Source organism: Microtus pennsylvanicus, chromosome 10 (genome assembly GCF_037038515.1).
Source record: "Microtus pennsylvanicus isolate mMicPen1 chromosome 10, mMicPen1.hap1, whole genome shotgun sequence".
Classification (NCBI taxonomy): Eukaryota; Metazoa; Chordata; class Mammalia; order Rodentia; family Cricetidae; genus Microtus; species Microtus pennsylvanicus.
Genome location: NC_134588.1, coordinates 101,604,312 through 101,632,253, shown reverse-complemented (window position 1 = coordinate 101,632,253; position 27,942 = coordinate 101,604,312). Strand labels below are relative to the sequence as shown.

The window sequence follows — 27,942 nt, the reverse complement described above, 5'->3', positions numbered from 1 at the left end:
TTTCCTCCTCAACTTGGTTTCGATGAGTGTTTTCTCATAACAACAGAAAGACAACTAGATAATAGTCTTGGATAATGTGGAACTCTGGAGAATAGTCCCATAAATCTCCCTCTGTAATAGCCTGAGCTGAATAGAAACATATCTTTGAAAAACTTCATACGTGTAGAGCATGTTTGTCAGTAACTGGTTGAATTTGCTACAATCAGGAAGCCGTGAACAGAGCCTGCATTGCTACACTGGTGACCTGTACCCGTATGTGCTTGGATGTGGCATACAAGAACTCTTTGCCAGAAAAGGGGTTAAGAATCCTGATCGGTGAGCAGGACTCAGAAAACAAAAAAACAAACAACAGCCCAAGAGCAAAACCCAAGGTGATTCCCACACAGCTGAAAGGTGGGTGGAGGGCGGGGCAGAGACAATGATTCTGCAGCATTAAACTAGGAAATGGCCGTCCAGGGGCAGAGCCAGCCATCCATCTCGGGAAGATAGGGTGTATTGATTGTAAATACTCTGAGCTCAATTTGCCAGAATTGATTTTTTTTAAAGGCAGGGTCACACAATTCATCCAGGTTTAGAACCTCCACCCAAGGCCTTTGAAGGTGAAACTGCTTGGTACGGACTGAAGGCGGGCTGATACTTCAACAGACATACAGGAGGCTGGGAGGAGGGGGAGGAGAGGAGGAAGAGAAGGGAGGGGAAGGAGGGAATGGACTAAAGCCAAGTGCTGAGTCCGTAGCTAAAGGCAGGGTGAGGGTTCACCACTAAGGTAGATAGACCTCACTGGGGCTCTGAGGGACTGAAGAAAGGACAGACACACAGACACAGTACAGACCAACTGGGACTGACTGATCTGGACTCTTGGATGGAGAAACCTCAGCACCCTGAAAATGCAACCTATATATCATCACAGTTGATGAACAAGGTAGTGCGTTCTTGCATACAGCTGAATAGGGAGGCGGGGATATTATATAGAGCTGAATAAGGAGGTAGGTTGAACCTCTTAGGGGCAGCTCTGTAGGAGAGTCTGAAGAGTGTAAACACCCAAAGGAGAAAGCTAAGTGGACGTTTTCAGCACACGCTGTTGAAATTTACACTGAAGCCCAAGAAAGGCATGCTCATCTCTCTGAGCCTCACCAGGGATGACTTTGACATCATCCTTGACATGGCCGTGCTCGTGTCAAAACAATAGATATTTCTTCCCTCCAGTAGATCATGTTCAGGTCTTTTCAGGTTGATTTACCATTTGGCCAGATAACATTGTGTTCCAAAGTAAGGCTTTTTTGTCTTTGTTTTAAATTTAAGAATGTCTTTTTCTAAAGACACTCAATGCCTAAAGGATCCTGGGACATTTGTTACATTGGAGAAACTTCAGGAATACAGAGAGGATGGGAAGGGAGAAGAGGATAAAGACAGGATACAGCCACTCCGTGGAGGTAGGGTGGTTCAAAGCTTTGCCTGCGGTTGGCTGACAAATCAAGGTCTCAAATGTTGCAGGGCCTCAACTCACTGCTCCCTTTCACTATTTCCTAAAGCTTTCCTCTGTGTGTGTGTGTGTGTGTGTGTGTGTGTGTGTGTGTGTGTGTGTGTGTTTGCTTGCAAGTGCAGATGCCCATAGAGGCTGGAGTTACATAGAGGCTGTCTGATGTGGGTGTTGAGGATAGAAGTCGGGTCCTCTGGGAGGTACATCCTCTTAAGTGCTGAGCCATCTCTCCAGCCGTCCTTTCATTATTTCTCTAAGGCAGCCCATTTTTTCATAGAACATTTTCCACAGGAATAAAAATAGTCCTTAGAGATCCGTGCTAAAGAGATTTTTCAGCTAACATCATGGTTATTCGTTACTGTCACCAGGGTCGGGGAAAGGGAGGGCTGTGAGAGGCCTGACAATTACTCTTCTTAAGTTTGCCCAAGGACCCAGCCTCTTGTAGAATTCCTGTGCGCACAGCATTAATAGCAACTGTTGGCCCATGTGTCAAAGGCACAGTGATCGCATTTTTACAATAAAATTGTCTTCAAGTAACTGGACAAGCAGAAGTATTATTACTTATTCGGATCATGGGATGGGGGCTTCGAGATTATAATGACCTCCAAGTAAAGGTACTGATCCTCATTTAGCGTCTAGAGTTGTCCTCTGAGCTCTACGTGTCCTGTGGCATGTGTAAACCTGCATTCACACATGCATATTCACACATCCACATCAACAGAGATCACAAACATATCCATACATGCCAATAGCATGCATCACACACACACACACACACACACACACACACACACACACACACACACACATCTTCCCACATACAACACACACACACACCAGACAAATAAAACATTCACATTTAAATGCTATACAAAATTTCTATCAGCTAGTTGTGGTAGTTCTTATTTATCATCTCAGAACTCAGAAGGTTGATAGAGGATTGTTGTGATTTCAAAGCCAACGAGGCTACACAATGAGACCCTCTCTCAAAAAAAAATTATCTGCCTTTGGAACTTTAAGAAAAGAGAGCAGGGAGCTGGAGAGATGGTTAAGTGGTTAAGACCACCAGCTTCTCTTCCAGAGGGACCAGGCTCAGTTTCCAGCACCCATGTGGTGGCTCACAACTGTCTGTCTCCAATCTCAGGGTATCCAATGCCCCCTTCTGGCCTTTGTGGGCATTGCACACATATGGTGCACAGAGATGTTCAGGCAAACCCTAACACTTAAAATAAATAAAATCTTTAAAAAAATACATTTCTCAAGGCAGGTATGTTCTTTTTCTTTAGTTTATGAATAATCACGAAGAATGCAAAATGACTGAGGTGGTTGGGTAACCCAATATACTAAATGTGTCAAGTTGATTTGGCTAAACAATTCTTTTTCTTTTCAAAAACATCTACATTTCACATCAAGACTGAATGACTTTAGCATTTGAAACATTTTTATGTTTTGGTAATTTTGTAACTAAGCAATTTTATTTTCACTCATATTTTTTAACTTTACTCCAGAATAACTCTTGTTATTTTAGCACATGAAATATTCAAGTGAGTGAGAACAGCTACTTACATGAAGGGAGTGGTTTTTTTTTTTCAAGCTGTGGAAGCTGCCTGTTTGTTGAGGGGAGTTGTGACTGATTTTGCCATTGATTTCAACACTGGATGTTTTCCCACAGTGAACAGCAATGCTGGACTAGCAAGCGCTGGGCAGTTAGTTTTCTGAGTTGCCCAAGACCTGGTCTCTATCTTTTGTTTGTTTTCAGACAAGGTCTCATTTTGCTGACCTGGTTTGGACCAGGCTGACCTTGAATTCATAGAGATCTGCCTGCCTCTGCCTCCCAAGTGCTGGGATAAAATGTGTGCCACAGCTCCTGACCAGTCCTCGTCTTTTTGACTCTGGGTTGTCCATAGCATTTTTTAATGCCACTGGCAATTCCTTGTCTCTCTGTGTAGTACCTCCATCTCCTTACTCACTGCTTTATCAGTTTTCTTCTGTTAAACTTTTATTTAATCACAGGATTTGGCTGCATCTCCATTTCTCAGGTCACCTTGCTTGGATTTTGACCCACTCTAGATAATAGATACAGTTGAAATATTTCCTTTTATACCATCCATTAGCCTAAGAACTGTCTTTCGGTGTATCATACACACACATAAACATATGTATAAGAACACTACCATGCTGGGTAGTTTTATGTGAGTTCACAGGTCCTCATGCTTATGGGGAGAACATTTTACAGATAGACTCATCTTCCTTTCAATTACAAGTAAATTTCCTTGCAGGAATGTGGTCTAGCAGTTAAATGTATTCCCTGAGTGCACACGTGTTTCCAGATGATACTCGTTCCTGTTTTCTCACCAGAGGAACTTAGCTGCTCAGTGTCTGGCTCTAGTCTCTGTCAGAGAGTGGCCCATGCCTTGCATCCTTTGGGTGGGTGGTGGGCTGAACTTGGGCGATTTTAGTAAGTCATTTTAACCCACACTCTATATTCTTGTTTCAAAATGCCCGGGAAATAGTGGTAGCCAGCAAGGACTTGGCTGTTCTGATAAAGTTCCTGTGTGTGCCCTCTTCATCCAGCACAGACCCCCTCTGTGTTCCAGATGAGAACGTAGGTTAGAGTGGCTGTTCGCTTTAATTCTTGGCATTTGGATACCCCAACAAAGCAAGTCATAGCAATTTTCTCAAATTGTAAAAATTGAGGTTGGGTAACAAGCATTCAAGAGTGTGTCTCATTTTCCTACCCACATGAGTTGACATGTTTTTTGTTCACTATTCACCAAACAAACTTTTACAGAAAGCTAAGTGTGCTAGGCCATGAGAACTAGGGAAGGTAGACTAAGTAGAAGTGGGTCCTGAGACTCTGACCAGGGACTCTGACCAGGGACAGCCCAGTCATGGCAGACACACTGAGAAGTCTACAGCAGGTTCCAGAGGCAAGGTAAACCTGCTCCTGTGGCTGTTTCTAAGAAGAAAGACCTGGGCAATGCTGATAGGAAAACAGCTAGGCCCTCCTCTGCGTTGGGCTTCTAATCTCCTTCTGCTCTTCTTGTTGGTAAAGTAATGGGGGAGGCAGCAACTGGCAAAGAAGAGCCATCTGCAGGGCTCAGTGTGGAGAAAGGTTATAAACCAAGAGTCATCTTTAGCAGAGAATGGAGGCTAGATTTAATGCGGCCCTGATATGTAGTTAACATGTTATATGTTAAAGACCTGGAGATCTAGAATTTAATTTGACCTCTCCAGCCTCCTTCCGTCTAAAAGAAAGGAGAAGGAGAGGGAGATAGGGATAAGAATGGAGAGGAGGAGGAGAGAGAGAGAGGAGGGGAGGCTAACATGGGTGGAGAGTGGCCAGGGAACACTGATAACTCAAAAAATGGAGCCAGTGAGCTCCACTGGAGAGAATGTTGAAAGGGATGTGGGCAGAGCCGCTAGCAATCTCTCAGTATTTACTTGTAAATGTGGTCCACATGTTCCATTTTTCAGCAATGTCACATATGTTCTTTCAATACTCTCTAGGTTGCATTCCTCCACTATCAAAATTCTACATGACAGAACAGATAAGAAAAAAGAATCTTGTATGGTTCTGTCATGCTCCCTCAAGGAAAATACAATTAGCCTGTTGTCTTAGTTAGGGTTTCTATTGCTGTGAAGAGACTCCATGATCACAGCAACTCCCATAAAGGAAAACATTTAATTGGGAAGGCTTGCTTACACAGAGGTTCAATTTATTATCATCATGGTGGGGCATGGGGACGTGCAGAAGAAGTAACTAAGGTAGTTAGTTCTACATCTTTCAAAGGTGACAGGAAGTGGTCTGTCTCACTGGGTGTGGCTTGAACATGTATGAGACTTTAAAGCTGACCTCCATGGTGATAAAACTTCCTACTCCACACCTACTCCAACAAGGCCACACCTCCCATTAATGCCACTCCCTTTGGGGGCCATTTTCTTACAAACCACCATACCTGTAGTCGATTTCCTTTTAACTTTCTGAAAAAAGATTGAAAATAAAGAAAGTGACTTCTTCACAAATCAACATGCTTCTGCAGGGAAGGTGAGCCTCACCTAAAAAACATTCATGGATGTCCAGCCCCCAAACATGTGGCCACAGTTAGCTGTGGCTTTAGCCCAATGCAAAACCATAAACTTACTAAAAACATAATGGGGCTTAAAAATTATTTACTTATTGGAGAATTCATTGTTCTCAAACATGAGCTTGTAGATGATAGTTTATGTCCTGATGTCAAGAGGATGTCTGAGAGGCATTGCTTTCAACTGGAAGAAAAAATGGCCTTCATGCTATGGGATAATGCTCTTGTACACTGCAAGGATTTGCCACTGTGTTGGTTTAATAAAACGCTGATTGGCCAGTAGCCAGGTTGGAAGTATAGGTGGAGTGACCAGACTAGGAGAATTCTGGGAAGAGAAAAGGCAGAGATGCAGTCACAAGTCAGATGCAGAGGAAGCAAGATGAGAATGCCTTACTGAGAAAAGGTATCAAGGCATGTGGCTAAACATAAATAAGAATTATGGGTTAATTTAAGTTGCAAGAGATAGTTAGCAATAAATGTGAGCAATAGGCCAACCAGTTTATGTTTTTTTTCCTTTTCTTATTGATTTTATTGAGCTATACATTCTTCTGTGCTCCCCTCCTTTCCCCTCTCCTTCCCTTTCTCTTAAGAATGACAACTGTGAGAGGTCATTTGCTGATGTTTTTCTGCCTGAGTCAGAAAGCAGCCACACAACTTTTCTTCCTCATTTAATAAAGGATCTCCCTGTGAAAACAGGTGTTGGAGTGTGGTTTGTGCCTAATCAGGGGTCCAGAAGGGAGGCCCCGCTGTGCAGGAGTCCCCTTTCCTCATCTAAACTACTTCTCCCCTTAGTTGCTTCTTTCAGATTTTATCAGAGTGATGAGAAAAACAATTAAGCTTTTTGCATAGGGAAGCTCAGTGCACTGTGATAATCAAGACCGGGAGGGTGAAGCTGCAGAACTGCGCCTGTTCCCCGGCCTGTTGAGTTGTTTGGTCTCAGGGAAACCACTATACCTAGCTAGGTGTTGGGGGTTAGTCTCCCTTCAGCTTTATGCCCTGGTTACATAATTCTGTCCACCTATGTGATTTCTGAGAACTGTCCCTGGCTAGGGAGAGATGCAATCTTCCAAGCTAGGGTAGGGGCCATGGAATGAACAAGTCCCCCGTATCCTGTGAATTGTTCACTATTTGTATGATTGCTGGGAATAGTAACCTATTGACTATAGTTAAATGGATGTATTTCCTGGCAGGATGCAGAATTTTTATGGAATTTAAGGCCAGGAATCCCAGCTTTACTTTGTAAGGGACTAGGAATCAAGAACTAGGAATCAAAATTAGACCTAGGACAATTACTTTTCTGATAATTCTTCTTTTTCCTATATCTCTCTACTCCAAATCTTCACTTCTTCCTCATTCTTTATGCCTCTCCACCATCTCTGGACATATTACATATGTCTAATTTAATTCTAGAAATACATGATATATTTATTTCAGCACGCAAATTGAGACCAACCTTAATGCAGAAGAAATCTCACTGGCCCTCTTTGGGTTAAGTGTTAACATCTGGTTTTCTATGAGCATGAGGATGGGTTCTTTTACTTGGTACACATCTGGTAGGGCTTGGGAAGCAGATTATCTTAAACAAGGATAAGATCTGGATACATTCCTTAAGGTTATTTGGCCACAGATAGCAAAATGCTCTCTGGCTATTGAAACAAAATGCTTTGGGAATATATATAGATATTTCTTGTAACCAAAGGAAGCAGAACAAGAACCTGGGTGCTTGGCAAAGGCATTTGTTTATAGATCTTTTCTTTAGGACATTGCCACATGTGGGACTCAGTTCTAATGACTATCTTCTCTCTATATGTCCCTACGGCATATTTAAAGTTCCTGAGGAGTCTTAAAGATTTGGTCTAGTAAGTATGCGGCAGGAGGGTCATGAGTTCAAGGCTAGCCTGAGCGACATAGAAAAAGGAAAAAGGAAGCTTGATGTGCCAAAAGTGTATTTAACACTAACAGTGAGTAAAAAATAGTAACAGAGCTAACAGTCCTCACTGCTGTTTGTGAAGTCTCTCTTCCCTGGCTCCTCCCTTTGATTGACATTTCTATTGGTTGAGGCAACCTCAAGGATCTGAGCCTATGAGGGTTTTAGTGTTTACTCGTTGGTTTTCCATCTGGGTATGGCTGAGAAAACACTTGCAGGGAAGACTACATTTCTACCCATGGCTTCTTACAGGTTCTTGTTTTAATTCATTCTCTTTCTCTGGTCCCTGTCCCTTTCCTCCCAATCTCTTATATCCCAGGCTGGTCGCAAACTAGCTAAGTCGTTGAGAATGACCTTCAACTATTGATCCTCTTGCTTCTATTACCCGAGGATTAAATTTCCAGGTGTGTCACTGTGCCCAGTTTATGAGGCTAGAGGGCAAACCCAGGGCTTCTAGTGCACAGATACTGGAATCATTGAGCTATAATCCCCAGGTTTTGGTTGTTTTTTATTTTTTTTTTTGTTTTTGGATAACCAGGGCAGTCGCTGGGGCGAACCCTCGATCACTGTTTTGTCTGTTCTACTAGTGACTGCATTGATTCCATTGTGTGAAATTTGAAGCTCGAAGCTTTTTTTTTGTGTAAAGTTTAGCATCATCTGTTGTCTAGGTTTGTTCTTGCTGAATTGATCCCGTTTCTAAGCAGCTACCTGTACAAGACAGGTACCCACTTCCTGGTACCCTGTTCTGCATGTCCTTGTTTACCTTAACCCTATTCATCCTTTAATTCTGTGTCAGCTGAAGTTGCGGTTCATGGGCACTCTTCTTGCTCAACGTTCTACACCACACCATTCTTCACAGCACTGCCAATAGCTCTTAATTTTTTTTTTGCTACTTGTGGGGTTACAACTTGTATCCCAGCAAACCAGGTTCAGCCACCTATCCTCACTAAATCAATAAAAGGACCTAAATTAATAGGGAGAAGCAGAAAAAGGAGAATTATTCAATGCTACTACATTGGAAATTAATAGGGAAAGGCAGAAAAAGGAGAACTGCTCAATGCTGCTACATCAGAAAGAGGGATAAAGAGATCAAACAAAACTTGTCTTCAGTGGAACCATCTTCAGGGTCCTGACATGAAAAGTAGGGTTTATTAGAAAACAAGAGATAAAGATAGCTAGACAGCATGTCAAGGCGTGGTTCTCTGCCCACCATCTTCTTGTTCTGCGAGTGACGGAGGAGAAGATAAATATCTGAATTAATGAAATAAAGTGTGATTAGCCACTGCTTTTGTTTACCTCAAATTTCAACCAGAATGTGGGCTCAGGGGTCGGTGCCTGAGTCATCTAGGGTACCCTTGGCCCAGCATTTGCAAACCAGCCAAATGACATACCAGGGGGATGCCTGAGAAAGAGGAGAAGCACGCACCTCTCTACCCTAGCCCAGCAGCAGCAGCTTAGAGTAGCGGGAGGCCTGGGCCCAGTAGCCAGAGGCGGGACTTCCGGTCCCGCTGGCGAAAGCGGGCCGCGCCAGGCGGAAGCGCGGCTCCGGGCCAGGATTTGCAAACTCCGGCTGGAGCTGAGTTCGGAGCCTCAGTGTTCCGGACGCCTGGAGTCCGTGTGGATGCTTCTCGGCGCTGCGTCGCCCCGTGCCGCGGCTCGGGGGAGGCCGGGGAGGCACGCGGGAGTCGGCGCGGGAGAGCCGGGACTCCGGGGTGAGGACGGCTGGCGGCCGAGGGCCGCTGCGAGGGGCTGAGGAGGCCGAGGTGACATCCTCCTTGGGGGTGTGTCCGCGTCCCGCAGCTGGTGGGGAAGGTGGCCTGAGGTGGCCTAGGGGGCTTGCAGGGCGGTGCAGCAGAGCCAGCTCTCTTCTCCATCGGGGTCCAAGATGAGAAGGACGTCTTGCCCTAACCCATCTGCGAGATGACCAGCCGCGGCTTGCATGCTCAGCAACCATTGCTTTCTTTGCAATACTGTTTCTTTCTTTCTCTTAAGTTCCCTCCCCCCGCCCCCTTCCCGTGGGCTTTGGAAAAATGTTCTACATTCATAGGGAAAACTTGAATTCTTATTCACCTAGCTCCAACTCAGGCTACCTTTCTTTGTCAGACTAACAGGACTTCACGTCTTTGATTCAGACAAGCAAGCCTACAGAAGTTTTCATTTTGGATTCTCTACCTTGCGAGTTCAGGTCGTCTCACTCCCTTTGTCGTGGGATGAACTTGGAATGCCCGGAGAAAGCTAGCACCCTCATGTTTGCACTTCACGACCTACTGTTTGCTTCCCAAGGTGGTGACACGTTTTCAGGTGTTAAATAGATTGCATTTTTGCCACATCCTGGGCGTAGCTAGGGAAAGCCACAGTACTGTCACTGATGGAGGCTGATTTGTAATGATTGTTTCAAGTGTTCCACATCCCAAGAGTTAGACTGTTAATTCCCCCTCCCCCGTATGTGTCAGTACAGGTAACTTAAATCTTATTTGATGGTCTGACCTCAACTATTTGAAGCAAACCAGGAAACATTGTATATTTATTGATATCCTCATATCTCACTAACTTACTCCAAGTTCTTGGTGACCTTGAATCTGTGCTCCTCTCCAGTGAGGTAGTTATTATAATAACGGTTCGGTAGGCTGAGTGGCAGCTGATGTTTACCAGTGTAGGGCAGCACCTTAAACAGCGCTGCTTTAACATATTAATGAAGACATTGAATGAAGTCTCAGGAAGTTACTGTGCTAACTGCTATGTTGATTTTTCTTGTATGTCTTCATTTCTTCTTTAAAACATTATTTTAGGTGTATGGGTATTTTGCCTGCATATATGTCTGTGCTCCACACACAGGCCTGGTGGTCATGGAGACCAGAAAAGGGCATCATGGTCCCTGGAACTAGAGTTGCGAGCTGCCTAGTAGGTGCTGGGAATCCAACAGAGGCCCTCCGGGCAGCCAGTGCTCTTAATGGCTGAAGCATCATTCCAAGGCCCCTTAATTTTGTTTCATGAGATAGACAAGTTGCTTATCTGATAAGACTTGATTTTATTTTAGCATGTTATCTTGACTTAAAACCTGTGGTGATGACTATTCCCCATCCTCCAATTGTTCTGACTTTTAAAAGAGAAAGCACTTGAGGACCCTTGAGTCTTTATAGTTCATGGGGAGTAGAAGGCAAGAATGCTTGCCTTCTGTGGTTGGTTTCTAGTTGTAGATCTGAAAGATGTGTTTGAAGTTTAATTGCCTTGGGTTTGGGAAACCATTGGTGTTAGTCATGACACCAATGTTATTTATAAACAGGTGGTGGGGGACCAGTCCCATGAGGGGCAGGCCTTGGCGGGGTCTTGGCGGGTGAGAAACAGACAGATATACCATGCAGAGGTAGAGTTTGGGTATAGAGTTTATTTAGTGGGTTATGGAGGGGAAAGGGAAAGGGGGAAAAGAGGGAGAAGAGAGAGAGAGGCATAGAGAGAAAGAGAGAGATAGGGAGGGAGGGAGGAGGGAAGAGGGAGAGACGCAGTAGTTATCTCTTCGAAAGAGAGAGAACAGGCTGGAGAAGAGGTAGAAGACCCGCCTGCCTCAGTGGAAGGGGGGGAGGTGTCTGGGAGTGGGCGAGGCTTGTCCTTTAAAGGGACAAGGTACCCAGGTGACAGATCAGGCCAGCGGATTACAACATTTGGAATGTTTATTCTTTGCTGTGACTGTTGAATAAATTGCTTAGCGTTCTCTTTAGCTATATTCTTTGCATCCTGTGTGATTTAGATGTGTTTCGTAGTTAGCTATGTGAATGAGAATTTTTGATTAGCTGCAACAAACTGCTAGTTATTTGTGTGCATGAAGTCACACTTTCTTGATGTGTGACTGTTGAGGAAGAACTGCCCAAGAACTCTCTGTGGATTACTGAAACAGCCTTCATATACGTGCATTCGAGTGTTTTGTTTGGGTAGTCACCAATTTGTAAGGTATCAAGCCACTGAGTCTGTTGGTTTGATGCCTTCTGGCAGCCAGTTTTATTATTATATAGTACACTCTCAGCTACCTGCTTATCCCAGTTAGAGAGCCAATCCAGAAAACTGGATGTTGCTGAAGAACACAGCTTTGTGGATTGGGGACGCCACAGAGCCAACAAGGATGGACGAGACAGAGTCCATCCTTCTCTCTGCATCAGTCTCTGTCCCTTTCCCTTTACTGCGTTGGTCTTGTCTTTTCATAGTGACCAAGATGACTCAGGCCGCAGTGACACAAAGGAGATTCAGAGCAGCCACACAAGACTGCAGTCCAGTTAAAAAGGGCAGAGATCATTATGCTGAGGCCCAAAGGAGAAGACAAATCAGGGGCAAGCTAAAAATATTTATAATTGAGATACCGCTTGCCATTTTTATAGGGAATTTGTGTATAATTTGCTGCCTCTGAACAAAATTGCTTTGCAATTGTACATGTTATTCTACTTGGCTGATAAAGGCAGCAACTTGCTAGATTGTTACTTCTTGAAAAGTGGACTTCATTCCATACTGTTACCAAATGTCCATTGTTATTGGAAGTCCCAGATTTCACTAAAAGTTAAAGGACATATCCTGTTCTTGTGTTGTTTAGTAATCCAAAGTGCCCTCAACTCGCGTAGAACGCTGCATTGGTCTGATCCCCTGTATTGCTACTAATGATTTTTAAACGGAAAAATTTTATGCATATTTTGTTAATTTTTATCTCCTTATGCTAGAAAGGTTATTTTTGCTTGTTGTGGTATGTTTTGGTGACTGTTTTCTTACTCATTTGTTTATAATTATTTTTAGCTTGGTCTTCTGCACTTAAAATACTTCTTAAAGCTTGTGTTGAGTCAGGGCTGGTTTGGGTCGATGATAGTGATCAATGATTAATGACATAGTGAGATAATACATTGTTAATGTGTTGGTATGGCATTGAAAGTTCTAACTGAGGAATCTCAATCAGTGTTTCCTTAGAAAGAGAGAGACATTTGTCAACCCTGACTTTAAAAAGTACCCATTTAACTTTTACTATTTTAGTGTATCAGGTTCCTCAGAAAAGAAAGTGAACGAGCACGTGTACAGTGTATGTGTAGCATACTGTTATGAATTAGAGGTTTATTTTAAGGGGGCTGAGAAATGGCTCAGTGATGAACAGCACTTACTGTGTGACTCTGAGGATGAGTTCTGATCCCAGCACTCATGTAAACCCAGCTCCTAGCGGAACAGAGACGGGATTCCTGGGGCTTGCTGGCTTCCAACCTAGCCGAGAAAGTCCAAGCCTAAGTTCAAGGAGAGACCCTGCCTCAGGGGAATGGGTGGATGGAGAGCCGTAGAGGAGGCAATGATTCCTCTGATTTTGGGAGTGACAAGTTCAGACTAAAAATGCAGTTGGTTCTTGTTGTTGACCTGTCCTCTTAGGGCACATAGTGATGTGTACTGCCCATGGAGCTTGAAGAACGTTTGCAAGTATAAGCTAATTATTGCATCATTCATGGGGCTGGTCCAAGAGGCCTTAAGAACAGGGATCACAAGGACCAGGAAAGTTGTTTCAAGTTTTCTTTTTGGAAGAAGTTAGTAGTAAAGAAACAGGTGCTAATGGAACCTTTAAACTGTATGCAGCGTAGGGCAGACATTTGGAAACCCTCTCCCACAGGGTTTTTAGGGGACTCTGGGGGGCATTGTAGGATCTAAATGGGTCTTCTAGAAGGTTGCCAGATTTAGGCATTAATTTGAGCTGAATCTTGGTAGTAACATTAATGCCATTTGTCAAGCAGTTGTAGTCCAGGACTGTGAAGAGACAGGCTTGTTTCCAGCTTTCTGCCTTGTTTGAGTTCTTGTCCTGGCTTACCTCAGTGATGGGCTGAGATAGAGATACCTAAGACGGTAAAAAATCCTTTCATTCCCCAAGCTGGTTTTGATCAGTGTTTCTCACAGCAAGAGAAAGCTAAGGCAGTGGATATTATATTTCACCTCTGGAGAGGTTAAGGTGCTTTGTCTAATCCTGTGTCAGAGTGAGTGCTGAAGCACATTTTAAAGTCCTTTCCTGAGGAAGTATACATTGTTCTCTTTTTTCAAAAGCACCTTTATTTTTCTTGTTGCAGGAACCTGAAGTATAAGAGGGGGGTTATTTCATCTGCACAACGAGGGGTGTTTTAGCCTCTTGTTTTATTCCATGTGTTTGACTTGTTTTTGTTAGGTGCAGTTAGCTTATAATCAACCAGTTTTTCCAAGGATGCTTCCTCAGCGTGGAGGATGGTGGAGAGCAGCGTCTACTTTGTTCACGTTTGCTGTGTGCAGAAAGTGAGGAGGCAGTTAACACGGGGCCTGCTCACATAAAGATTCATTTTCCTTGGAATGTGGGGCTGGAACACTTCTCATCTTACAGCATGCTGCAGGGCAGGGCTAGAATCCAAACTCTGATTAAAATCACCCAGCTTTTTTTTCTTTCTTTCTTTGCTGTACAACCACAAGTTATTGCAGGCTGAAAAGGATAATGTCAGGTAGTAATGAATTCATTTCCATCTGCTGCAAAAAATTATTTTAGACAGTTTTATTTCTTTTAAACCTAGATAAAAAGGTCACTTTCAAATGAAGAGTGACTTGGTGACTGTCAAGCAAGTAGTTATTAGATTCCTGTCCTAGAAGCCTGTACGGTGATGCTGATGGCTGTCCCTGACAGTTAGCAGTTTGTTCTCAGCTAGGTCCCCTCAGGCGTGGGTAGAGGGATGTGGAGTGACCAGTCTTAGGCTTTAGACAGAGGTGGTTTGTTCCAGGATGCTGCTTAGGTTTTCTTATGCTTCAGGGGCAAATACTTTGACTTTGTTCATCTGTAACGAGCATTTGCAAAACCACCAGAGACATACAGTTCATGTTAATTTTTTTCTTTTCCATGTGAGAATTGAGCCCAGGGCTTCACATGTATTGAAAGGTGTACTACTTCTGAGCTATAGCCCGAGCCCTAATTTTCTAACTTAACAGGTAATTAAAAAGGCCAGAGTGATGGCTGAGAGTTGACTTTGTACCACTGCTCTTCCAGAGGACCCAGGTTCAGTTCCCAGCACCCACATGGCTGCTTGCCACTGCCTGTAACTCCAGCTGCAAAGAATCCAATGCCTTTTTTTTTCTGCTTTCCTTGCACACATTCACACTCGTAGACTGATAAATAAAAAATAAATCTTTAAAAACATTTTAATGGCAAAATGTAACATTTAGGATTACTTGATTACTTGCAGTAAATACTTAAGTCTCTGAAACCTCAAGGGACTTGAATTGCCCATGCCTAATATCTTCTTTTGTTGTTGTTGTCTTTTTTTCAAGACAGGGTTTCTCTGTGTATCTCTGGCTGTCCTGGAACTCACTCTGAAAATCAAGCTGGTCTTGAGCTCACAGAGATCCGCCTGCCTCTGCCTCCCTGAGTGCTGGGATTAAAAGGTGTGCGCCACCACCGCCCGGCTTACTATCTTATTACCTGGTGCTGCTACCCTCACCTCCCATGCAGCTTAGGTATTTGAGGCGTGGATTGAAGTACTGTACTTACCATATAGTTGGCCCTTGGGTTTCTCTTTGTCTTATGGTTGATTTACCCAAACGCTTTCTCTTCAGATAGCTTTAGCAGCAGCATAATATAAAAATATGTCCCGTAGTACTGTAACGTGATTATTAGTGATTTGAGTTCTGACCTTCACTGAATAGTAACCTTTAAAAAATTATTTGATTTCTGGTTCTTGCTGGCATCAGGATTTTGTATTTGCTGACTGTGTGATGGATATTCATATCATCTACTCCTGTTAGGACGTGGGCACCTAGGATACAATTTATTAACCATTGTTTAGGTGCTTAGTTAGAAGACTACTAACAATTGCTATTTATGCATGCGGATCCCTGGTTCTGCATCCATCCTGTCTCATTTAGTCTTCACTACAATCCCGTTAAGAGCCATTGCTCACAGACACGGAAACTGAGGCTCATGGGGGCTGAATAGCTTGTCCTGTTACACAGTAATTTTTGGAGCTGGGATCTGAATTCAGGCAACCTGAAGTCTAGGATTTAGCTTTAACAGCTCTGTTAATCATCAAGTGAATGGTTTCTATTTTATGCATAATACAGCCTTACTTAAGATTTCCCCTAAAGCCCCCCCCCCCCCGCACTATTTCTGACTAGAATCAGTGTGTGCAGGCAGGACTGCCATGTCTACTGTAGGAAACGTTCTCCTTCAGTGTTAGTGCTTGCTGGTGTGTTTCTTAGCGTTTTCCCCTCAGGCTGAGAAGCCCTGCCTTGTGGAAGATGCCTGTGCTTTCATATGGAGGGGTGGTCTTCTCTTCCACCAACAACAGCAGTTACAGCTTTTCCTGGAGATAGTATTATACTTTGGGGGCCAGTTTATTTTAGATACGTACAGAAATTAATTTCTGTTCTAAGTGTAAATCTAGATGGCAGAGTTGTAGAAACATCCTGTGAAGAAAAGAAAAGTTGATTTAGAATTGCCCACGAGGGTGGAAAGGGTAGTCTCTGTGTGGATTGCTAGCTAAAGCTTTTTGTTGTTTTGTCTTTAGAGTGTACTTTCCGCACTAGTACTGGGAAATGCTTGACGTACAGTGCTTTTACTATACTCCTTTAAATTTTAGAGTGCAGTGTTAGCTCTTTAAAGTAAAATAATCTTTAGAGACCTGTGAGATGGCTCAGTGGGTAGAGGTGCTGGATGTAAATCCTCATAACCTGAGTTCAATTCCTAGAGCCCACATCCAGATGGAAGGAGAGAACCAACCACACACACACACACTGGGTTGGGGGAGTGACAGACACATGAGAGAGAGAGACACAGAGGTAGACACACAGAGAATAATTTAAAATAAAATAATTTTCTTACAAGATACTATTTTCTTGACTTCTGGTTTGGAATTACATCTTTGCTCTTAGTTTTACAAATTTTAATTAACTAAGATGAGTTGTACAGCATTAAGGTGGCAAATTAATCAGGGAGGAGGGTTTAGTTGGCTAGCTCATAGAATAGTAACTATTACATGCAGTATTTTTATTTATATTATATTATATTTATTTTAATGTTTGCCTGCATGTATGTGTGTGTATGGTGTGTGTACCTAGTACCAATAAGGTTAGAAGAGATCTTGTGATCACCTGAAACTGGAGCTACGTATGGTTGTAAACTGTCCTGTGGGTGCTGAGAACAGAACCAGGGACTTTTCCAAGAACAAGTGTTTTTAATTGCCAAGTCATCTCTTCAGTTCCAAATCTAAACATCTAAAAGCACATTTTTTTTTTTTTTGGGAACAGGTAATAAACGAGGCACTACACATGAGAAGCTTTTGTTTGGGAACTTTTCAATCTGAAGTGACGAGTATGCAGAGAGTAAAGGAGGCATATATGTAACTGAATTTTGTGTAATCTTGTGATAGTAATATTTAAAACAGTGTGATTCATAAACATAAAATAATCTTTTTACAACATATTTTAGTGTTGTAAGTAAAGATGAAGGAAAAGACATTTATGCACTTTTGTGTTGTTCTATGTCCTAGGTATAGTGTGCTTAAATGTTAATATGAGCTTGAGTATTATCTTTTTTATAAAGGCAGAAAAACAAATTTTAGATAGTGTCCATGTAGTTGTGTAGTGGCATTTCATTTGCATTTTAATAAATAAAGCTTGCCTGTAGATCAAAAAGTAAAACAGCCCCACTGGTCAGCCTTACAGACCAGGCAGTAGTAACACACACCTTTAATCCCAGCAGCCACACTAGTTGCCATAGAAACCAAGCAGTGCATTCCTTTAATTTCAGTGGTGCGCACCTTTAATCCTATCTCTAGAGAAGAATATAAGATAGGAGGGACAGCTCTTAATCACAGTCTCATTTGGAGATTCCTGGAGTCAGGGTCGCCGTTTTTTGTTTTTTTTGTTTTTTTTTTTGACTGAGGTCAAGGTAAGAGCCAAAGGCTGGCTGCTTTGCTTTTCTGACCTTTAAGTTGAACCCCAATTTCTGTCTCTGAGTTTTTATTAATCTTGCATCATAGTTGTGTGATCCTGGCACTTGGGAGGTAGAATCCAGGAGAATCAAGGTTAACATCTGGGTTATGTGAAGTGGTGTCTCAAAAGACAAAAGAAAAATAAACCCCAGCAAAACGTAGATAGCTGTCTGTGTGTAGAAGTAATACATGCAGAACTGGAATTTTAGTTCAGGACTATATGATTCCAATGTCTGAATTCATCCTCCCCTCCCCTCCTTTTTCTTTCTGTTTCATTCTCCTTCAACTCTACTAGAAGTTTGTGTTCCCTCCCTCTGCTAATCCCCTTTCTTCTTTACCCTAGAGATGTCAGTATTCATAAAATCTACCTTTTTCTCATCTTGAGTTCAATCTCCAGTGCCAGGGAGGAGGGTCACAGGCGGCTGAGAGGTTGAAGAGGACGTGAGGTCTTGTAGCCAGATGAGACTGTGAGTGATGGCTGCCACACAGACTGCTAGGCAAGGAGATGCTGGCAGGCACCCAAGCACATGCTAGCACATGGGCCACACATAGTACACAGGCAGACTGGCACATAGGCTACGCAGAGGTAGGTATGCAGACAGGCCTTACAGGCAGACACACACAGGCATGCTGGCAAAGATCAAAGCACTTGTCTCTGACCTCCAGGCCATATTTATCCAGAATCACATAAAAACAGCCTTCTGCCAGGAATAAATAACAGATTACATTACTGTTTGCTTTTGGGGTTTCCAGACATTGGTATTAGTCCCCCTTTTTTGCTGAGTCATAGCTCCCCAGGTGTCTGATGTTAGCCATCTTTGCCCATACTATCTAAACAAAATGGCTCTTGCAGCCTTCTGTTTCCTACTCTAATGGACAGTAATAGCAACTTCCTCTGATGTTATCTATTTTTATATTTTGAGTCTTGAGACTTCATCTTCTAGTTTCAGAAATAACAGTGTTTAGATTAGCTGTTAGCATTCAACCTGTTTCTTGTCCTGATCATTCTTCTATGCATTCCATCTGTATGACAGATTACTTTTGAATTTACTCTGCTGTGGAGTTTTATGTGGATGGTTTCTGGCTTTGCACCATGTGTAGACCATCAGATTTTGCCTCCTCTAGCCATTTTCCACACCCCCTTCAAATTCTCACCGCCAGGACATGCCAGCTTCAGAACTGCTTTACTTCTCTGTATTTGTTCATTCTGTTGTTTTTCAGGCAGTCTCTCTACATAGCCTAGGCTGTCCTGAGACTTACTTTGTAGCCCAGGGAAGTCTCAAGCTGGCGTCAAGACCCCTGGCCTCTGCCTCTTCATCAGCTATGGTGGAGATAGAGGCACAGAGTCACACTGTTGTATTCAGAAACTTGAAGGTTCTGTTCATCTCTTAGGGACCTCAATTCAGATAATGAGGTTAGCAGCAGAGTTAGTTCACCTTTACAGGGACTGGGGTGGCTCTCTTAGAGGCAGAAGAGTGGCTTAGGACATTGGTGTATCTGTTAGTCCTTTGGGGGATGTCCTTCTGGACAAGCCTTAATATAGTACCATGTGACACTTGAGTGGGTAGAGTGACTCTAGGGGATTTACTCTTTGGCACCAGTGGTATTTTCATATTAAACATTATATGGATCTTTGGTCAGAAAATAGTCTATAAGTGTGGTGGTCTGAAAGAAAGTGGCTCCTAAAGACAGTGGCACTATTTGGAGGTGTGGTTTGTTGGAGTAGGTGTGACCTTGTTGGAGAAAGTGTGTCACTGTGGGGGCAGGCCTTGAGGTCTCCTTTGCTCAAGCTGTGCTCAGTGTGGTACACAGTTTATTTCCTGTTGCCTGTGGATCAAGATGTAGAACTCTCGGCTCCTCCAGCACCATGTCTGCCTGCATGCCACAATGGCCGGCCATGATGATAATGGATTGAACATCTGAAACTCTAAGCGAGGCCCAATGAAATGTTTTCCTTTATAAGAGTTGCCATGGTCATGGTGTCTCTTCACAGTAATAGAAACCCTAAATAAGACACAAAGAAACCAACCTAGCATGGAAGCCAGGAGGAGAGCAGAGCAGCCAGATGTCAGTCAGGGCACAGTGCTTCCTGGGAAACTCTGATGTCAGCAGAGCATAGCTCTCACTGTCAACTTTGCAATTTGAGTCCCTTAGTTTTCTAGGGACCTCAACTCAGGTAACGTATCTGTGGCTTCCATGAAGAAACGTTTAGGATGAGACAGGGTGAAGCAGAGTGGTACCTTGGAAGCAGAACAGCCCTTGGGGAAGAAGAAAGCACACCTGAGAGCGTGAGGGGCTTCTTCAAGAAGAGCCACCCTCCGGTGTCCCGTGGTGATAGGATTCTGGAAGCTTTCGTAGTGTGGGCTTTAGTGGGCTCCAAGGAGTCTCCTCTCCTTTTCCTCTCTTTTCAGTAGTTGAGATTATGAGATCCACCTGCCTCTGCCTCATGAGTGCTGGGATTAAAGGTGTGTCTGGCCTGACCCTGTCATACATTAAAAATTGATTTCACTCTTTTAAAATACTTTTATTAGACAGTTTCATATGTTGATAAGGTATTTTCATCTCTCGTTCCCTTTTACTACTCCTGCTGAACCCCTTCTTCCTAGCAAATTCCTCTCACTTTCTTGTCTTTGTTTTGCTCTTTTGTGACCTGCTGAGTTTAAGGCTGCTTGCATGTGGGTGAGTGAGGGGCTAGTTGCTGGAGCACAGGCTGTTTTCCAGTGGCTATCCCACTAAAGAGAAAGATTTCCTCTCTGCAGGCAGCTGCTAACTGCCAGTAGCTCTTCAGGTAAGGATAGGGCCCTTGACTTCCTTCCTACCCCATGATGGGTGCTGACAGGGAGGAGTGAGGCAGGTAACTGACCACGGCTGCTGTGAGCTCAGGAGGACAACATCTGAGTTGCGTCTGGAGACTGTTTTATAGCACACCTCTCCATCTTTAGGTTCTCACATGCTTTCTGCTTCCTCCATACCCTCTTCTGTGATTCTCCCAGAGCCTTGGAGGGAGCAAGAGATGTCCCATTTATTACTGAGTGCTCAGAAGTCACTTGTCCTCAGCACGTTGGCCAGCTGTCAGTCTCTTCACTAACCATTGCTGACTGCAAATGAAACTTTTCTCACTAAGGCTGAGATCAGCATTAATCTGGTTGTAATCACAAGTACTTAGAAAGTAGTTTTATACCATGTTCATTTGTGAAAATAATAGTAGGTTCCCCAGTAGGGTCTATGACCCAACTAGGGCCTGTGACCCCTGCTAGGGCCTGTGACCCCGCTAGGGCCTATGACCTCTGCAGCCATGGGTTTTTGATCAAGTTTACAATATGGGGCGTGAATTTTCTACTATGGACTGGCCTCACATCCAAGGAAACAAAGTGATTGGTGACCCCCATAATAGTCCTGCCACTATTGCGTTATTGCCATCAATAGTTTACAGAGAGGTGGGTATTCTGTACTCAGCACTGTAACCCCACATGTTTTAGGTGATCTCCAAGCATATATTCATGTGCTTCCTTGGAGTACTTTGTGTTGAACCGAGGTGGTGGAGTAGTGGTGTGGGAGGACTTTGGGTTTAGTCTAGCATTCTAGTCACTGCCAACCTTGCCATAAAATATAAACATGGTGGAAGAAGCAGCTCCAAGACATTTCCTAAACAACCTTTGAAAATGTCCCCTGTTGAAACCTTTGCTGATTTCCTTATCAAGAGAGGAGAGCAGCAGTCTCTGGACAGACCTTTTAATGGGGAGGAAGTGTTGTTTCTTGACCATCTTACTCTAAGGTGAGCAGGCTCCATGACTGGCTTGTGCCTGAGACCCTGTATTGTGGAGCTTGGGTGGAGCAAATGCTCTGAGAACAAACGTTTATGACATTAAGGCTGGAATTACTGTGAACATGTCAAAACTTATTTGTATTGGAATTTTGCAGTTTGCTCTGAGGATTTAGCTTCTTAATGAAGCTTTTAAAAGATGATGACCTTATTTCATGAATTCTCTATAAATGGGATTTTTATGTGTTTCTGGAGGCATTTTAGGCTCAGATATTGTTTTCCTTTTTAACAAAAAAATTTGTAAGAGGTTTTTATTGAAAAAGATTGTTGCCAAAAATAATGCCTAGGATGCAAGCAGCACCACACTGACCGCTGAACCCATGGCTCCTTTGCGTTGTACCCAATATACTAATCTCCCTTAAAAAGCAAGGAAGAACATAGTGCCTGTATTAATTTTCTTTTTAACCTCATTTAGCAATAAGTTTAGGAGGGTCACAGCATTTCACATTCCACCCCTCCCGCAACGTAATCTTGTAATTTGCTACCTATGTGAAATGCTTTGCTTTGCTTACTAACACCGGAAAACTGTTCTAGCAGATGGTATTAGTTTGATGTTTTGGGGCTGTGTTTTCAGTTAGTTCTGATAGAGAAGATGAGCATTTCAAGGGACAATGGCTTCCTTTTTAAGTGACGATGCTGAGTAAGATCTGTGCTCATTCATTTGCACAACCAGTATAAACTCCAGATGCCGTTTATGACTTTTCCTTAAGTGGACATGTGATTTTCTGTATCACTGGCTTGATCTTCAGGTATTGTAAGCCACATAGCTTATCCATGAAATCAAACCATGGTTTCAAAGAATCCTTTGTATGTGGACTTAATTTTTATTTCTTTAGGTCACTGCAGTAAAAAGAACATTATGAATTGTGTGAATGGGTATAAGAACCTCCCTGCTTTCTTCTTCTTTGAGATTGTTCTGGTATAGTTTGGCTGGTCTTCCCTACATAGTCCCTTGCATCAACAGTTAACCATTTAGCTGAAGCTAATAGGCTCTTAAATTTTATTTATAAGATTGTAAGGACACCGAGGTGTAGGGGTGGTGTGATGTGAAGAGGGAGCCTGAGCAAAGGTGAGGTAATGTGGGAAGGCCTTCTGTGTATGTGTTGCTTTTATTGGTAAATGAATAAAACTGCTTCAACCAATGGCTTAGCAGAGTAAAACCAGGCAGGAAATCTGGACAGAGATACAGTGAGAAAGTAGGCAGAGTTGAGGAGATGCCTTGTTAGCTGCTGAAGGAGGACATGCCAGAACCATACTGGTAAGCCATACACAGAGTAATAGAAATGGGTTAATTTAAGATAGAAGAATTAGCCAGAAATATGCCTAAGCTATTGGCCAAACAGTGTTGTAATTAGTATATTTTCTGTGTGATTATTCGGGTCTGGATGGCCGGGAAACCGAAGGAACATTTCCCACCTATAGCGAGGGATTAGTTACCAGTTTGGCTGAAGTTTATGGGATGCCCATTAGAAGACTCCTATAAGATGGAACCAGGACATGTAGGGCATGGAGTATGCTAATGATTGTGAAATAGTGAAGTGATCTTTCATTCATTTGACAGCCAATTGCAGATTGTTTGTGTGCCAGGTGTCAACTAAGCAGAACAGTACAGCAGGCACGAGTGTAACTCCCAGGGGGGCTAAACTGGTATATTTAAGTCTTAATTTACTGCTTGATGGCATAATGACTTTGTAACTTTGAAATTTAAGCCTGCTGGTAGGTCTGGACCTGTCTGTGATGATAAAATTACCAAGTCATTGAATTTTATCAACTATTCTAATGTTTACGATCTAAGAAACTATTATAAGATTCTTCAGTTTGGCCAACTGATCGTAAGATATAGAAAGCTTTTATCATCACTAACAAATAATTTTGTATTTCATAAGCTGTTTTAGCTGAGGACCTTAGGGTTTGGTTTAACAGTAGAATATGAAACCCCAGGCTCAATTTTCAGCACCAAAAATAAATAAATACAATAAAATAAGTTTTTCAGTTGAGATTTTTGAAGATGTAGAATACTTTTTAGCTAGTTTGATTTCTTGTGGATACTGCCTAATTTGTCTTTAAGTTAAATATAAGAGAATATAATTTAGATTAAATATTTTTAATTTTAAATTGAACCATGTTAAATTTAAATTCCAAAAAGTGCCCCCCCCCCCCAGAGATCGTCATCTGAATACTTGTACCCATCGTTGGGGCTAACGGGTGGTGTGGAAGCATTGGCAGCTTGGGTTTTAGCCTTATGAAGGCAATGCAGAGAAAGGAGTGATCTCTGCAGACAAAGATGCTTATCCCTGTTGATCTCAAACCAGAAAAGGATTAGGAAAGCATGCTAGGTAGGCCAAGTAGTTTTCACCACTTCTCACAGGCTGGCAGTGGGAGCTGTGTCCCAGTCTGAGAGGAGACTTTTAACGAAGAGCTAAGTCACAAGTATGATCTCACAGAAGCTGGTTATTAATGTGGGGAAAGTGAGGGTGTAAATATTTGAAATATTTGAAATCTCACTTTTTAATCAGGGATATTTGTACGTGTCTGGTGTTTGGACTGATGGTATTTATTTAGTCTTTGCATATCTCATAATCACTCTCTAGTACCCTGCTTAAAGATTACTGTAAGCGTTCACTTCTCAGACTGTTGAACAGTGTAGTTCAGACTCTGTGGCAGGGTGGAGAATGTGAGGAGTGGGCTTGGTTTGGGAAGTGAGTAGGGAAGGCTCGTCCTGTTGCCTAGCCTCGATTAGGATTTACCCTTTGGTGCTCTCCACTTTCCTCTATAACCACAGCTGTGTCATCACTGTGAAGCTGTGGTATGATAGATTCATTATGAGGTGTTCATTTCGGAGGGTATGAGTTGAGCTACGAATTCACTTGATGGAAACTAGACTCATTTTCTTCAGAAACTTTGGGAGTAGTTAGCCTAGTGCTGGGTTTAAACTTTGGCTTTTTTATTTGTGTCCCCTCAGGTAGAGATACAGTGTTCCTTTCTTTTTCTTTTTCTTTTTTTGAGACAATGTTTCTCTGTGTAGCTTTGGAGCCTGTCTTGAACTTGCCCTGTAGACCAGGCGGGCCTTGAACTCAGAGAGATCTGCCTGCTTCTGCCTCCTGACTGCTAGGATTAAAGGCGTGGGCCACCACTGCCTGGTGAGATCCAGTGTCTTTTAATCTGCTTCCTCATTCATTAGTCAATAGTGACTACTCATTTTTATTGTAGGTGGCTGCAGCAAAATTTAAAGTGAGACGCTTGGAAAGCGTTTCATAAAATTTCAAGGGCTATTTATCACTGGTAAACTGATTGGAGTCATTGAACATGTCATTTAGGGATTAGCGTGTTTCAGATTTCAGAGTTTTGTAATTTTGAAATACTTGCATAAGTTTTATCAGCTGAGAGTCTCAGATCCAAAACTCCAAATCCTGTGTCTTTTTGTGTACCTTACCTGTGCCTACAAAGCTGTCACAGAGTTTGGGAGTCTGGGGATGGGATCTTGTCTGTATTGTACCCAGCATCTATGTTATTTCCTTTCTAAGTTTAAAAACTTTTTGTAGTCTTTATTTTTTCTATTCCCATTTACTTTTCTTAGGGATTTTACTAACCCTCCCCCATTTTTGAAAATATGGGATGGGCAGAGTGCAGTACCTGGCCCTGTAGCTAGATGGAGAAATCAGCTCTTTGGAGTCTGGTCTCCGGAAGTAAAGGAGGGACAGGTCAACAATGGGCTCTACCCGCAGTAGCCATGAATTTGGTCTGATGCAAAACTGTAAACTCATTAAAATATAATGAAATTTTGTCTTCTAATTCAATCATACTGCTCTCCAGTGTGAATATTGTAAATGACATTTGGTGGGTTGCAATGTCAAAGGTTATATCTTCTATACACAGTGGTGTACCTCAGGGCTTACTACTGAGACATTTTTTTTCCCTGACTAGGCAGTGGTCATGAAGCTCTACATGGAAGGAATCCAGACTGCAGGCGTTTACAGTAGTAGCTGTTTATGTTTATGAGTGTAAGTCAGTGTTCTTACAGTGACATGAGATAAGTAAGCCTTTATACTTTCTGATGATACTTTCTAATGACAATTCTTCCTAGGGGGTTAAATACAACCTTCCACCTAAATTCTCTGGAAGAATGATTTGACCTTGTACGTGTTCTACTAGATAAAGGGCAGGCTGACCAACTTTGGATTTTCTTTTTCAGTTGCAAAGTAGATTATATTATTGACTTTGCAGAATTGTTTTTAGGATGGAAATAATGCATGCAGTATATGTGGCACATTATTATTATTTTTGCCTTGTGTTCATTGTGTAACTATTTTATACCATCTGACAGTAAGTTCTCCGGTATGGTCTGAGTGTTCCAGATGTTAGTTGTGGGTTTCAGTAATTGTTTACAAACTAAATTTAAGTTGTACTTTTCTTTTGTAGATTTCTGAGGATGAATGCCCATTTTGGTTGTTGAATTATGTATAGTGATTTGTATGCCAGCTGTCACAACTGCATCATTGAAAAAGAGGTAATTTCAAATTTAAAAGTGGCTGTTTATCTTTTAATTTTTTATTTGTGTTACATTTCTGTCCTTAACATAGATGTTAATAGTTCTTTTGAACTAAATTGGATATCCGCACTATAAAACTTAGCTATTATGTTCATTCATTGTGTGCGTGTGTGTGTGTGGGTATGTGGACATGTACGTGTGCAGTGTGTGCAGCTGCAGAGGACAGCATCCAGTGTTGTTTCCCAGCACCGCCAACTTTGTCCTTTGAGGCAAGAGCTCTCCTGTCCTGGAGCTCTCTAACTGGCTGGGTTGGCTGGCTAGTGAGCCCCATGGACCCCCGTCTGCTTCTGCTGCCCTGGGATTACCAGCATATGCCACCCCACCTAGCTTTTTAAATGTGGGTTCTGGGGAGCAAACGTAAGTGCTTCTGTTTGCAAGGTAAGCATTTTGCTGACAGATATTCCCTAGCCCTACATATTAATTCTTTACTGGAGGTTATTTTTTTTGTTTTCTATTATTAAAAAAATGTTGGTAATGTAGTTTATACTGTGATCACATCTGTGCTGTGTGGTACAGACAGTGAATTATATCAGTAGGTCCCTTTCGAGCATGGATACTGTAGAATGTGTGCACACACCTACATGGCATAACATGTGCAACTGGCTGGATGATGTTTACATACATGGTAAAGGCTTTTGCTCCTAAGGTCATGATAAATAAACATGATAGTAATTCGAGTACAAACAGGACTCCTGCATAGAGCTGCATGCTGCTGGCAGTACATAGCCCCTGTTTTACAGAAAGTTGAGGAAAATATAGTGTAGTAAATGTATAAGCCTGTAACATAGTTCAGGAATCCTGTACTGTACATATCTGTATCCTAGATGACCGGCAGCGCACACATACACAAGGCACTGCTGCGGCATCCTGTTGAGCCTCTAGACAGTAGAAGTCTGAGCTCTGTTGTCATGGGACCAATGTGAATATGTGGCCAGTTGTTGACTGAGACATAATTTTGTGCACTTTAACAGAACACTGAGCTCTTTGGCATCATCTTGGTGAGGATTGTAGTGCTCACCGGGTAGAAAATGAGCTTGCTAGAAATTATGTGCAGTGGTAAATTGATGTTTTATTTAGACAACTTTGGCATCTGTTAAACATTTCATTTACCTTAGTACATTTCTTAGACTTTGTTGTATTTTCTTTTTTCTTTTCTTTTTCTCTCTTTTTTTTTGAGACAGGGTCTCACTTTTTAAAGTATAGACAGCCATTGAATTTGACTGATCCCCCTGCCTCAGCTTCCTAAGTTCTGGGATTTCAGGTGTGAGCCTCCTACATCTGGCTTTAGATCTCTGTTTTGTTTGTTTGTTTGAGACAGTATTTCTCTGTGTAGCCCTGGCTGTCCTGGAAACTGTAGGCCAGGCTGGCCTCAAACTCAGAGATCTGCCTGCCTCTGCCTCCCAGTACTGGTATTAAAGATGTGCATCACTATCGCCCAGCTTAGATTTTTGTTTTGTACTTAGTATATTGATAGCAAATATAATTCGTAGTAGACTATTAATGATTTGACTCTTGGTGTAAAAGGAATGAGGAGTTCTGTTTTTCTAGGAGCATATTTGGTAATAGGATCATTTGGTAATTCTGAAGATAAAAATGAGAAAAAAATTAGGATTAAACTATTTTCAGTAGGCTGGTTGTTTGTTACCTACGAGCTCAACGCCTGGGAAAGTGAGGCAGAGCGCCAAATTTTAGAAATACGCATGTTGAGACAATGTTGTGGTTGTGAAGGTTTCTTTCTTTAGCTCCATAAAGTTGGTTCAAAGATAACATATCTTGCAGTCTCAGTAAACGTCAGAAGTGGCAGTATGTGTCCAGTGTATAGGATCTACTCAAAACTAGTATTCTGTTACCATTGTGTATTAATTACTTGTCTCTTTCTGTGATAAGATGTCATGAGCAACTCAACCTATGTAAGAGGAATGTAATTTATAGAGACAAGAACCATGATGAGGAAGCATAGTAGCAGCTTGGCATGACAGCTGGAGTGGGAACCTCAGTGTAGCAAGCTTTCTTGTGGGACTATCTTTAGATTGCCAGCCCCCAAATAACAAGACTTCTTATTAATTATGAAAGCTTAGCTTTGAGTTTAGGCTTGTCCCCAACTACTGTGCTCTGTCCTGCGGCTTTTACCTTT

General features: G+C 42.4%; 1 protein-coding gene across 5 annotated transcripts in view; it reads left to right on the top strand.

Moving 5' to 3' along the window:
* Nucleotides 1–9,015: 9,015 nt before the first annotated feature.
* The window catches only part of Disp1 (dispatched RND transporter family member 1), a 145,446-nt gene continuing 126,519 nt past the window's right edge, over nt 9,016–27,942 (top strand). For 3 of the 5 annotated variants that reach the window (XM_075989376.1, XM_075989371.1, XM_075989373.1), the window contains exons 1-2: nt 9,029–9,204; nt 25,679–25,766. Coding sequence is in view for 1 of the 5 variants with exons in the window: in XM_075989370.1 (XP_075845485.1) it covers nt 25,693–25,766 (74 nt within the window). In the remaining 4 variants the exon portion in view is untranslated. Of the gene's footprint in view, nt 9,205–25,678; nt 25,767–27,942 lie in introns of all 5 variants that reach the window. The other 2 variants (XM_075989375.1, XM_075989370.1) reach the window with 2 other exon arrangements.